This window comes from Zalophus californianus, chromosome 2 (genome assembly GCF_009762305.2).
Source record: "Zalophus californianus isolate mZalCal1 chromosome 2, mZalCal1.pri.v2, whole genome shotgun sequence".
Taxonomy (NCBI): domain Eukaryota; kingdom Metazoa; phylum Chordata; class Mammalia; order Carnivora; family Otariidae; genus Zalophus; species Zalophus californianus.
The window spans coordinates 88698810-88712901 of record NC_045596.1 but is presented as its reverse complement, the minus strand read 5'-3'; the positions used below and the strand labels follow the sequence as shown (position 1 = coordinate 88712901).

The 14092-nt window shown below is 46.5% G+C and overlaps 1 protein-coding gene across 5 annotated transcripts in view; it reads left to right on the top strand.

Moving 5' to 3' along the window:
- The window catches only part of LEF1 (lymphoid enhancer binding factor 1), a 120155-nt gene extending 106265 nt beyond the window's left edge, over nt 1–13890 (top strand). For 3 of the 5 annotated variants that reach the window (XM_027599907.2, XM_027599905.2, XM_027599908.2), the window contains one exon: nt 12705–13882. In XM_027599907.2, coding sequence (XP_027455708.1) covers nt 12705–12784 — 80 coding nt within the window. In that variant the 3' untranslated portion in view covers nt 12785–13882. Of the gene's footprint in view, nt 1–31; nt 73–12704 lie in introns of all 5 variants that reach the window. The other 2 variants (XM_027599906.2, XM_027599909.2) reach the window with 2 other exon arrangements.
- The last annotated feature ends 202 nt before the right edge of the window (nt 13891–14092 follow it).

Below are 14092 nucleotides of genomic sequence, written 5' to 3'. Positions count from 1 at the left end.
AAAAATTTGTTAAAGACACAATTTTCTGCAGGTACAGGTCCAAGAATGACAGCTGCCTACATCTGAAACATGGTAAGAACGACTCTCTGGTCCTACTGCTGACATTAGTTATAAACAGAGGCAACTTGCTTGTGAATCTTCTTGCTCATGCTGATGCATTCAACACTGCTCCTTTAAAGAGGAAACTCCACCAAAATCAAATTAGTGCTTTAAAAAAAAATCTGATGGTTTTTATACCGGCTATGTTTTTGCAATATAGTATGCGTTTCTCTCTTCTTTCCTTCCTTCCCCTTTTGCCCCTTTAATCCCTCTTCTTTCCCTTTCCCCTAACTCTTCTCAGCCATTCCTTACTGACCTGCTGAAGAAACAAAGGACAAAACCAGCAAGCCCTCTTACTCTGCAAGCCTAGGGCTGCACATGAGGCACCCAGACGTGTTCCAGCCCAGGACGTGGAAGTTTTTGCTCCGTAGAGACTACTTCTCAGTGGAGATGATATGTAGATACTTAAAAGTAATATATTTCTAGTGAGAAAGAGGAGCTTTATGTACTTTTTTCTATTATTTAAAAGTATGGCATGGGGACTTGATTAACTGTATTCTGCTATCAGGCTCTTGTCTTTATCGGTAACCATTGCTAGATCCCAGTCAAGCATTTATAGGTGATGTTTAGTTGTTGTTGTTGTTTTACTGTAGTGATCGTATTTTTAACCAATTGGCCACCAGCCCTGGTGTGAACCTGGCTTTGTAAGTTGACTTAGTTTTGCTGAGCTTTGAATTCACAGCTCATTGACATCTTTCCCAGCAATGACCTGTTCCCAAAGGAGCTACCTTTGACTCTGCTCCCTCTCCAGCAGCCCACGTCCAGATCCCCGCAGGCCTCTCCCTGTGGCCTGTGTCGGCTGAGTCTTTCCTCTCATCATAGCGATAGCCCCCACTCAGATGCTCAAACTCTCTGTCTGGATTATTCGACCAGCCTTTGGGTAATTTTCCCACCTCCAGCTTCTTTTCTGCCAGTTGATCCTCCATGTCGCTCCCAGAGGGATTTGCTAAAACACAAATCGATTGTGCCACCTCCCAACTTAAAAACAGTTGGTGCTTTTTGTTGTCTGGAAAATAAAATGCAAACCACTTATTGTGGATCTGTCTACCTGTACCCTCTCCCGGGCAATCCCTTCAGTCTCTCTTGCTCGCCTCCATCCTAGCCCTTATGAGTCCTGTGTTCAGTCCAAAAAAGATTATTAGCAGTTCCCCACACATCATGGCCGCCGCACATGCCATCCCTGTGCTTGCAAAGCCCATTTCCTCTGCCGAGGAAGGAAGGGATAGGTCTGCAGTGTTTCTCAGGAGAGAGCAGTAGCCTGCAGATGATTTGGTTCTTGGCTAGAACCAGATGACCCCCGCTTAATCTTTTAGAACTTCATTTTGGTGCTGAAATCTCAATGGACTTTCCCAGAGAAGCCTGTAGACATTTTGGTACCAGATACAAATTTTCAATCAGCCGTTTGCCTGTGCAGTGTACTTGAGCTTTTCACTCTTGCTTTCCTCAACTGTGAAACGGGAGTGACACCCACCACCGACGGTTGTTCATGTATGTTATATGCCTTCCTTCTTCCCTCCATCCCTCACTGAGACCTAACCCAGTTGTCCTCTCCTCTGTGAAACTTTCCTGATCTTTACCTGAGATTCCCTGGGTTCTTCAAAATGCCATTGTTATAGTTTTATGATACCAAAACTCTTCTAAACTGAGTGGCAGCCTTCTCTCTGACTGAAGAGGACCCTCCCTTCATATAGATGACCAGACAGGATAGCTGGACACTGGTATCATAGATGGTATCCATGTTTAATTCAATTTAGTGGCTATTAATGGAGGACCTCTTCTGAGCTGGCCTCCTGGCTGGGTCACTAGGAGCACAGAGGGGACAGTCACAGGCCCTGCGTCATAGTGGAGGTAATTCTAGTAGAAAGTATGTACACATGCTTTTGTACTTGATTTTTGCATTCTTTTTTTTTTTTTTCCAAGAATGTTGTCCTTTTAATTACTGAACACTTAGGTATGGATAGTAGCCATTCCATGCTGTGCCTCTCGGTGGAAAACCCTCACAAGTGCAGCGTGCTGAGGACCAACATTCACTGATTTACTCCGTCTTCTGTTTGCTCCAAAATCTTTAACGCTATTTGTGTTAAAAATCATGCAGAAACCTAAAAATCATGCAGAAACAGGTTTCTACACTTCAGAGTTTGGTATTTGGTTCTGTGTCCTTAATGATCAACATTATATAGTATTTTAGACTAGAAGATTAGGTGAAGTCTATTTTTGTCCTATAATGTATCTCAGACATTTTTTTTTATGTCACAGTTGTCATTGTGCTTTCTTGTCACTTACGTATTTTTTTCTAAAAGTTAAGGTGTTCCTTCTACCCTCTCCCAGAAAGACAAAGTGCCTGGCCTTGTGCACCCTGCCCCCTGCCCCCCGTCCCACTCTCAACAGCTGCTCCAGTTGGTTGGTGTCCTTCACTTTATCAGAGTCTGTAGTGTTTCTCTTGCTGTCGTCGCTGGGCTGATCCTGCAGCCTTTGAAGTCACTGACCTCCTTTCAGAGAGCAGCCATTTGATAAGAACTGCAGAGAGGAGCTCCTGATTTGCATTCATAAAAATTTCAGTAAATTAGGAATGATACTCTTCCTGCCATCTCCCCTCCCCTTTGTCTTGGGAATTCAGAAACTTCTGTACATATGGTAGTTGACTTGTTTAGTCAATGTCCAGCACTCACTGAGCACCTAACAGATGCCAGACAGCATCGTGAAACCTGGAAATACAGTGCTGAGTGAGGCAAAGAAAGTCCCTGCTCTTGTAGTGTTTACATGGCTGAGGGCGGTTATTACATAAACAGGGCAGAATGAGTGCCGTCATAAAAATAAAACAGGGACTGACTTGGGGGTCTGCTTTAGGTGGGGTGCTCAGGAAGGGCCCTTGTGAGAGGGTGTGATACTTGGTACTGGCCGGTTATCCCTGAAAAACGGAGAGTATTCTGTGTATGGTTCTGGAACAGAGCAGTGGCAGAGAAACGAAAGACGTGGGGAGCCGAGCATTGTGCTGTGGAAAGCGCTTCGACTGGAAACAGGGCCACCCAGGCTCTCAGATACCGGCTCCCCCCCCCCCCCCCCCCCCCCCCCGGCCCTCCCCAGCCACTCATGGCCTGCGGTACGTCCTGGAAAGCCTGTAGACCTCAGGTTCCTCGTGCCAGTGAAAGCGCTGGGGTCCTCTCGGCCCAGCTTTGGGTCTGCTTAGCTCTTCCGTGGTCTGCACTGCCTCCCAGTGTTGTCAAAGAGACTCGGGTGTCTCGTATTTACTGACTTGTAGTCCTTGTTCTGTGAGTGGCTCTGTAGAACTACCAAAGCTCCGGTATGATCTGGAAAATGACATGTAGATAGCATGGCTGTTTTTCAGTTCTGTCTAGATCACCTCCTGCCTCCCCTTTTCCCCCTAGCACGGGCGCCTCAGAAGCATTGTCTCTAGTTCGGGAATTGGAGTCTCCACCGACGTGAACATATGGTTCCTTGTTTGCCAAACTACAGCCACACTAGTGCTGGTTTCACCTTAGAAACAAGCCGGCCCCAGATAAAAATATTTGATTAGAGCTGATCCTGCCAACAACGGGGACTGGTTTCAGTTCTGGAGGGAAGTTGCTAAGTATTAGCTAAATCCCTCCCGATCTCCTCCTCCGTGAGGTAGAGTTAATGGAACCTCATGCCCAGGAGGGGAGGATACCGTGACTCCAACACGAAGAGACTTGTGAGAGGGTTTACTTCTCTGTGTACACCATGAAACGTAGCACCATCTCGGTGTCCTAAAAGTCAAGTCCTGTTACATTAGCTCTTTGAGCTCAGATGGCCACGCATGTAGCACAAAAGCTAGAGAATTCTCATTCCTCTGAACTAGTGTAGGACTAGTCATCATAAGGAAAATACCCCCACTTAATAAGGAAAGGCTGTCCTCAGTGAACAAAAAGCCCTCTAAAAACTTGTATTTCTGCTCCTTAAAAGATACTTGTGTCATCTAATGCTCTCATTTTTTTGGTGGGAAATAACATTGCAGGTGCCTCATGCAGCCCAACGTAGAAACCAGCCTGTTCACAGTTCCTCATACACCCAGGAGTGTTCCCGCCTTTCCATGTTTCTATTTCCGTGCTTTATAAACATAACCCACTCTGGTGAAACCCGGTTGAAACAAATGAGCATTAACCTAGTCTCAGCACTCTGCAACAACTTTTGGATAATCAGAAATGGGCTCCATAAAAGACATTCTTTCAGGTTAGAGGTTAGAGATTCCGAAGCTGGGCAGTCTTTCAAGAAAGCCAAATTCAGAGCACCTGGGTGGCTCAGTTGGTTAAGCGACTGCCTTCGGCTCAGGCCATGATCCTGGAGTCCCGGGATCGAGTCCCACATCGGGCTCCCTGCTCAGCAGGAAGTCTGCTTCTCCCTCTGACCCTCTTCCCTCTTGTGCTCTCTATCTCTCATTCTCTCTCTCTCTCAAATAAATAAATAAAATCTTAAAAAAAAAAAAAGAAAGCCAAATTCATCCTTAGCTTTTAGGACTAACTTGTCACTTGTCGGAATGCTGGAAGCCCAGGGCCCTGGGGAATGATCTGCACACATTTTCTGTGTCCACCTGGAAGGCCACTGTTGTAAATGCTAATCATTTCTTTGTCCGTTTTTCAAACATCCGTGAGGACCACTTGCAGGTCAGGAACTGAACTGCACTAGGTAGTGGGGGTACTTGCTAAACGGACTCTGTCCATGGACTCTTCCTGGAGGAGCTTTCAATTTAAGAAGATAAAGACATAAAAATAGGTAATTATAAAATAATACATTTTATGCTATAAACAGAAAGGGACACATTATGTTAAAATAGAATAAGAAGTATCTAAATCAGAGTGAGATCAAGGAAGGCTTCCTGGAGTAAGTAACACTTGAGCTGTCTAGTCATGTGGGGAATTCTTGGGTTTGATAGAACAGTGATCGAGTTGCTGGGAGTTTCCAGTGTTTGAGTACAAGTTTATTTGGAATATGTAACCTCTCAAAAGTTTGTCAGAAGTCCAAGATCATCATCAAATACTGAACTTCCCTTTCTTCCTGACTTAATCAAGATTCGTAAGGTGTTAAAGAAGCAAAGAATTAGAATTTTTGAAAAGCTGAAGAGAATTTTCACTCCCAAGTTTACTAACTTAAAAACATAACTGGCTTATTAGTATTTACTTTAACAAAACAAATACAAAAATCCCATCTTAAAATTACATAGACTGAAAAGATATTTTTATGATATCTCAACATAGTTCTTTTGATTGTATAACATTGAGCTAGTTTAAAAGAAAGAATGAGCTATCTAAAATACAAACTTTGGTTATACACACAGGCACCCACATACAAACATATTTGCAAAAACAGGTTTTTGACTTTGGTGTAAACTCTACCTTGTCTACTTGATAAACTGAGAAAAATGTGTTTTTTTACTTCAGGCTTTATTTCCCTGGGGCCAAGAGGTGTGTGGGAGAGGTAATTTCTAGTGCAGTATAGAATGCAGTAGTTAATTGTGCAGTGCTTGGACTTACATCTTCTAAAAAACTATGTCTAACTTTCCATTAGAGGGTGATGTTGGGGAGCCTGATGAGCTATTAACTAAGGGCTGGGGGCCTGGGGCCCCTGAGGGTTATGCAGCCTCCCTACAGAGCTTCAGAGTGGGGCTGGAGCCACTTTCAGGACTGGCCATGGGACTGAGACCTGAAGAAGGTCTTCCAGAACCCGTGCCCTCTTGGAGTCAGGGAGCAGTCTGCGTTCAGTGGTCACATTGAGAAAAACGTTTCATACAGTTTTTGATGCTCACCCTGGTGAGTTTGCCACTTCTGCTTCATCTTTGCTCTGAATTCTGTGCCCCAAGAGCAGATGTAGTCATTAGGCGTCAATAAGCCTCAGGTATTTGCTTCTGGTTGACCCGTCAGTTAGAAAGCAAAGCCAGGCTCTTACAAAATAATAAAGTCAGAAACAGGAATCTTAGCCTTGTCCAAAATCTCAAAGTAAAAATTAAGGCTTTGAAAATGGGAAAGTGAAAAAAATGACATCCTGCTTTCCATTTTTCATCTTTTTTGCCAAGCAGCCACTGGTGTTGACATTTGTCTTGTCAGGGTCGGCAGGTTGCTCTCCTAGGAGATGGAGATCTTGGTGGCCTGGAGAGGCTCCCGCACAGCACCTTCTCTGTCTGAGGCAGTGGCCTTCTCGTGACTTCCTTCCTTGTATGTTTGTCCACAGATTCCTGCTAAACTTGTCACAGATCCGTAGAAACCTTGTAGAGGATTCACAGGGCAATGACACTTGATTACAATGTCTCTTACCAGGAACTCCATAGTAAGAACGTTCAAGAAGGAAAATCCAGACATCTGGCAGGAAGGGCAGGCTTGGGCACATTGTCCTGAAGAGAGAGATGGCTGCATAATGACACTATGTGGCTAGACCAAGTGGTGTGCGGAATGCAGGTTTTAAAATTCTCACCATTATCCGGGACACTTTACGCTGACTCATATGACAGGAGCCTTTGATGGCAAGAAGAGACAGCCCATGTTGGAGTAAGGAGAATGGGGAAGTCCATTTTAAGGATGCAGGAGCATCTTATGGGAGCCAAAGACAACAGTGCACATGGCCCAAGGAGAGGACTGGAAGATGGCCTGTTCTTACATCTGTCCCCCAAGATTGCTTCCTCCTCCCTTCTGTAGATGAACTTTCTCAGTTCTTTGATCCACATGTCCAGAACTCTCAAGCTTACACATTTTTAGTGTCAGTGTCCCAAAGACATGATTCAAATTCCAGGGAAGGGACGCCGGTCAGCCCAGCATGGGTCACACTTCGGCCTTAGCCCATAATCAGCTGTGGCCACAGGGGATGGTCACACTGTACAGAATCGCCATTGGGGCACATCGCTCTCACTGTGGGTGTTGGAGTTGGGACAGTCAAGAGCAGAGCGAGGCAGCAACCCAACAGGTGTCTGCTTCCGCTCACCAGGAAGCGGCTGGCTGGAGTCTGCTAGGTCAGACGGGTTAAGTGTCTCTAGCCAGCTGTGCCTTAGCGAAGACACAGGCAAAAGCTTCTAAAATCTCTCCTGTGCTGCAGTGTCCCTTCTGTCAATTCCTTTCCCCTCTTTAATGATCAGAAGAACTAGAATTGTGTTTAAGTCACCTTGGGAAACTGAAACAGGGAACCGGACCCTTGGCTACAAAGGTTGATCACGTGCCATTAACAAATAATAGGAGACGGGGAGGCTCATTTACACCCTCTTGAGACATGTAATATTTAGTATTATTCATGAAAGAGCATAAAATTGAATTAAGATCAATGCACTTAAGAACGGTTTATAGAATAAAATTATTTTGGACAAATTTGGTTTAAAAAGAATGTTTTTCTCAATGAGCCATCTGGAACTGTTGAGGAAATGAGCCCTTCTGGATAATGGTTTCCCAGAGAACTCTAGGTTTACTTTTTTAAGTATGAAAACAAGTAATTTGTTTAACTCTTGAGTGCAACCTCTATCTCTTTCAACAGAGTACATGGAAATTAAGTATTTCTTAATACTTCATGCTGTTACTCTACAGAGCATATAGTATATGCTAACAAGGGATGGGGGCTGTTTGCCACTATTAAATGACCACAAGTAATGTAGGATTTTAAGAAATCTGCTCTTTATAATTTTTGTGTCTTCCTTAGCTGTCAGGGACTCTGACCCTCCCCTAAAGTAATGTTTCTCTGGTTTGTTGTGTAGATTCAGGAAGCTTATTTGAATAATTTGTGAGTTAAAAGTAAATGGGCTCTGAGTTGGTATATGGAGGGTGCTCTTGTAAGGAAGGGTAAAATGTGCTGGTTTGGTGCATGAATTTCTTGATAGCACTGTGATAGCTTGAGGCAGCTGTCTTCTTTAGAACTGAGGCTGCCAGCTAACTGAGATCCAGATGAGTGAGGTGATCCTGCTTAAAACCATCCGTAAGCTTTGTTCTTTTTGGCAGAATGAGTGGAAAATGAGAGCATTTCAGTGGGACAGTGCTGCACACCTTTGTGCTTACGTTTTAATTCATACTAACCTGAAATTTTCTAAAATTTTAGGTATGTTCTTCGAGAATATAACAAATTTTTGCTGCCCTTTTGGGATTACTTTTCTCAATTATTGGGTTGCTGGAGATACTGTTTCATAAGAGATATTTTATATTTCATAAGAGGGATTTTGCAGAATTCTCTATTGGTCTTAACTTTCTACCAGAAGTTCTATAAATAGCATGAATCTTACTACCTCAAACACGTTGAGGTTGGAGCAGCAGAGATAGAATGGACATTTCTGGACCACATGCTGTGTCCGGCGTGCTCCAAGAGATGCCTCTGCTTGGGGTACCTCGTGCCGCTCTTGGGGCAGCCCTGGGCAGGGGAGACCTCTGGCCTATAGGACAGATGAGAAAACGCTGGGAACTTGTCCAGGGCTACGTGGCTGCTATGCAGCAGAGTCGGGTTCGAGCCTGGGTCAGTCTGTCTGTCTGTACCTCCCAGTCTCCATCTGCTGCAGTAACAAACCTTCATGATGCCCTTCAAATGCCAGATACTTGCTCATTCACCACGCACATGATCTCCTTTTTTCCCCTCAACACACTTTATGAAAGGTGGGAACTTATTATTTCCGTTTTGCAGATAAGGAAACTGGGGTTTGATAGATTCAAGTAATTTGCCCAAGAGGACCTGGTAGTATGCTGGAGCCCGTGTTCAGACCAACCCAGGGCTGTCCTCGGAGCTCTGCTCTGAGTCCACAACACACTGTGCCTCCCCACGCCCCCTGTGCGGAGACACCTAGACACACGCACACAGGTGTTTAACGGGGGCTTCAGGTCTAGAAGGTGAAGTTAGCATCTTTGGTGTGGGAAAACGCACAGAGAAATGTGAATTAGATAAAGAATTTGGAGATGGGTGGATAAGGTGGGTCTACATAGTTACTGTCTTCCTCAAGCACTTCAATTTATAGAACTAAGATGAAGTTTTGAGGCTCTCTTACTCCACCCTTTCTTCGAGAATATTTCTGTATTGTTTCCAGAAGTAGCAAGGCTCTGGTGGACCTGCCCTGGGAGGCCTAGCTCACTGATGTGATCTATGTGCCCACAGAGGAGGCACAAAGGGAAACCGGTCACAGCAGCTAGAGACCAGAAATCCCCCTAGAGCAAGTCAGTAACGGTTCCGGGCCTGCCTCAGAGTCACCTCAAAATTGCAAAGTCTGCTTTCACGGAGAACTCCCTTTGAAGAACCCAGGGGAGGCAACCGCATGGATTCATGCCTCCGTCTGTAGAACCTGGATCCAAGCACGGGGCCAAAGACCCATCCCTTGCACCGATCCCTTCCTCCAACCCCTTCCTCCAGGTTCCGGGAACCGGCCTGCTTCAGAGCTTCCAGCCAGCAGACTGACTGGTCTCCTCGGGCCGACCTCAACTACAGAAAGGGGGCTCGGTGCCAGCCTTCCCCGCCATGCATGATCGTTCCCCTTTCCAAAACCCGGGCATGCTCACTTACGAGCAGTTGGCTTTTGTGGGTTATACTTTCCATCTTAGAGGAGATTTAAATTTCAGAGTTAACTTCTTATGCCTTTTGTTCTCTTTAGTATCCTGCCTTCTAGCAGAGCATCTTAGGGTGGGCAGTGGTCGTGGTGCAGACCACCTCCGCAGTGCTGTGGACTGGGGATGGAGGGATGGTTGGAAGGTAGGCAGGAGAGAAGAAAGTGAATGACAATTTAGCTCCAGGATATGGTGCAGAAGACATATGGTTAGTGCTCAAAAGCGAATCCTGCCACCCACAGGTTGGGTGACGTTAGGCCCGTTGTTTAACCTCACACCGCCCCCAATTTCCTTATGTGTAAACAGGCAGGAATTTGGGGAGCTGTTGTGGTGATGGGACACTGTGCGCACAGGGTGCGTGTCCCAGTGCCTGGCGCGGCCGTGCTCAGCAGCCGTTGTTTTTCTTCCTTCTCCCTCACCGGCTTGCAGACAAGGTCACCTCCAGGTCACAGGGAAAGTCACGAGGCTGTGACCCCCGTGGAGGCAGGGGGCATGGATACTCTCTAGGGGCCGCCTCGGGCCGATCATTTAACGGCCACAGGCCTCCGTGTTCTCTGCTATGCCAGGGCCAGTCAAGCTAGGTCGTGCTGGCACCCCCCCGCTCTAGCCATCTGCGCCTCTCCTTCGTAGACACGACCTTGTGCAACAGGAGAGGTCACGCCCTGCAGTACCAGGCCTCTGTCAGTTTGCCCCTGGGCCAGGCAGCTGGCAGGAGGTGTGTGGCGTGCTGCTCGAAGGCAGTTTTGGCAATTAAAATCTGCCTCGGTTCACCTCTTGCAAAACTTATCTCTGATATTCTCTCCTCAAATTTCATGTAATAACTAGAAACATTTTAAAGTTCTTGCTCATTACTAGTAACATTTGGGAGAGGGAGGAAAGAAGGATCCATAATTCCAGCCCATCTTTTTGGGGTCCTCAGCATTTCTGAACAAGGAAATGATATTACCTGATACAGGGAGGGGAGGAGGGGGTCTTCCCCTGTTCCTGCAAGCCAGCTCTGCTGCCCCCAGCTTGGCCCTGACAGCTTGAGCGGACTGTGCTCTCCTCCACCTCAGCCTTCCCAAAGGGCTTGTTTCCTTGGCCCCTCCTGCGGGGAGGCAGCCTGAGGCAGGGGGCTGGGCTCTGGACCCCAAGGACGGGGCTGGTGAAGCACGCAGCTTCCAATAGCATCTTACATTGGAGCTTACAGAGAAGGAATCTCCCTCCTGCCCTTCCTGCACTACTTTTGCATCAAGGCCTAGACCTTCCTAATGCTTCGGAGTGTTTATCTCCCAGAAACAGATCCACTCGTGAAGTCTTCTTCAGCTTCCCCTCGACTACTTGGGCTCTTCATATGTGACTCAGCCCATTTGAGTTCCAGGGTCCATTTGGTTGGTGGAATATTTTTGTCAAGATTGGAATTTGACCCAAGAGAACTTCACAGGTTTCAGCTGGCTGGTGGGGGCAGATGGCAGAGGGGGGTGTCTTATGCCGCCTCCAAACCCACTGTACCACTGGCCCACGCAGTGACTCTGGGCAGAGGGAGCCCAGGCCTTAACATCTGTGAGCTGGGCCTTGCTGCACCGCCTTTGAAGCGGGAGCAGTAATTGTGGGCTTTGATTGCACCGACTTCACTGGTGGGTCGGGCTGCGCTAGGGCTCGCCTGGCCCGGCCCAGCCACAGCCCCCCAGTGAAGCCTTAGATGTGGGAAGGCTCTAGTCTCCGGAGCCTCATGCCTGTGGTTTCTTGAAAAGAATCTTGATTTGACCTGTTTTATATCTATAAAGCAACTCTGTAAGGCTCCCATTTCTCCCATTTGGAGGTAAGACTTGGTCTGCCCTGATGGTCCTGTATTTTAAAGAAGCAACCACGTCTGGTCTGTCTTGTTTGATAGCAAGACAAATTCTTGGCCAATTTAAGACTAGTTATGCCATTGGGAGGATTTGTAAAGAGGACACTGAAATAATGCAATAACAGTGGGAAGATGGGAGGCTGTAAAAAGAAATGGCTTTATTAGGAGATGTTAAGATTCTTTCCAGGGAAGCACATGGTATCCGTGTAGTAAATGGCCACTCTGGACAGCCCAGTTTGTTCTAGTAGTCTTGTGACTGTGCTCAGCTCAAGAAAGGGCAGGGGAAGGCCAGGACGGCTTGGGGAGCCGGAAGTGCGCGGTGCTGCCCCAGAAGGCGCTGGCCTGCTAGAGCATGGGGGCCACGGTCCTCAGCTCACGACTGGAGGGTCAGCCCACAGCTGGGGCAGGGCTGCATCCCAGCAGAGGGACATTCTGTCTCCTTCAGCGAGCAGTCCGTTCTGATCACAGCACTTGTCTCCAGCTGCTGGGAGCTCCTAGCCCAGGCCTGCAAGGCCATTCCTCGTCTGGAAGAGCAGCCTGAACCAAACCTTTGAAAATCTGTGCTGCAAAAGTACATGTAAATAGGGATCTGCGGGGTGCCTTCCCCACGGGTCCAGGCTTTGCTCCTTTGTCTTTGGAAAGGTAGGGTCCTTCTTGGCTCTTTGATTCTCCTGTGTGAAGGCTCTGTACCCTGCTGAAATTTCAAACAGCACAGTGCTGTAGCAGGTGTTTGCCTGCTAACCAGGGAAAGGTTAGTTTGACAGGAGAATGGGAACTGAATGGACATTGCAGGCCTCCTCAGTCGACAGCATTCTGTGGCTGATTTGCTCCCGTTTTGTTTTTGTCAGTAGCAGCCTACGTGCATAGATCATTTCTTCACGGTTCCCATCATTCCTCTTGAGGGACAGTGTTGATAGTAGTTGCATTAATGATAAGAGCAGCTACCAGGTCGCTAGAGTGCAGACGGCCCTAATACTGCTCAGCACGCACCATGCACTTTTCTCAGCACCCGAGGTATGAAATGCAGTCCTCGTCGCTGTGCGCACGTGTACGTGTACATGGAATCAATAAGATTTATTCTCTAACGTAGTCCGAAGATTTGGGGCTACCGTAGGGCTAACCGTTTTAGCCATCACCAAATCGATAAAGTGGACTATTAACTGCAGAGATCTTAAGACACATGCTGCATGCCATAGAGGCTAAAGGACTGTGACAAATGCACATTAACAACATTTCATTTGTTCCTTCTTGAGGTGGAAAACGAAGCTCATTCCCAACGTGCAAAGCCAAGGCAGCGACCCCAGGACCTCTTCTGGAGATGGAAGCTTGTTGAAAACCCAGACTGTCTCCAGGGCTTGCCCAGTCGACCCCAATGGAGAATTGACACCACCTTCACCCTGAGGTCAATGCTAGAGACGCTGATCCATAAAGACAATCACTGCCAAACCCCCTTTCATCTACTGCAAGAGCCAAGTTCCAAAATAAAGCATAAAAGGTTTCCTAAATGAGAAGTACAAAGCCCCTGAGATTGCTAGCAGGCCGAGCAGCTGCCCTTCCTCCTCTCCACGTGCACTTCCCAGAGCGTCTTGCGTCCATACCTGTAACCCTTTGGCAAGGACAGTAACTTGGCTACATTCGCCTGCCAGGAGCAACTGGAGCCGGCAGCACATCCATCATCAGCATCCCGGTGGGGGACTTTGTGGAAGAGTTCCCACTTTGTTTCGGTCTTCATTTTTTTTTTTCCTCCTTTCTCCGAAAGCTTTTATTTAACAGTGCAAAAGGATCAATCTTGTGTTTGCTTTTTTTTTTAAACTTGAATTTTTTTTAATTTTCACTTTTTAGTTTTAACTTTCTTGTATATTTTGCTAGCTATGAGCTTTTGAGTAAAATTCAAAGATCTGGAAAAGTTTGAAATAAAAAATGAAAAGAAGCTGCCCTTTTTTGAGCGGTATCTTGTCAGACAAGTGGCTTCTCTGTGAATTACTTGTAACAAATAGTGGCCTCTCTGTCTTGGTAAGGTGTTGGATAGAGCTAAATAAATGGGACAGCCAGACCCACCCTCTTGGGAGCAGTTGGCCATCCTATTTCATTTTATTTTTCTTCTGATCTCCTTTGTTTAATGGTAAACCTTAACCGATACTTTCAGCAGGCCGGTTTGCAGTGAATTTTCATTTCTTTCCTTTTCACCCCCTTATTGTAAAAAGCCCAGCACTTGAATTGTTATTACTTTAAATGTTCTGTATTTGTATCTGTTTTTATTAGCCAATTAGTGGGATTTTATGCCAGTTGTTAAAATGAGCATTGATGTACCCATCTTTTTTTTTAAATAACAAGGCACAGCCTTTGCCCCAGACTGCCATCTAACGTTTGTCATTCCAGTTTGAGTTAACGTGCTGAGCATTTTTTAAAAGAAGCTTTGTAATAAAACATTTTAAAACAGCGTGTCCTTTCTTTAAAGAGTGACATTCCCGATACCCCTGAGCTGGCAGTGGCCCGAGCTGGCTTGTCCACATCGGAGGGGTGCCGCCACCTGCGGTAGAAGGGTGCCTTCCCCGGTCTCCAGGACATGCAGTCCTCAAAGGTGTAGACATACACAGGGGCCAGTGGGAAGAAGACGGTCACCAGGATTCAGATAGGAGCG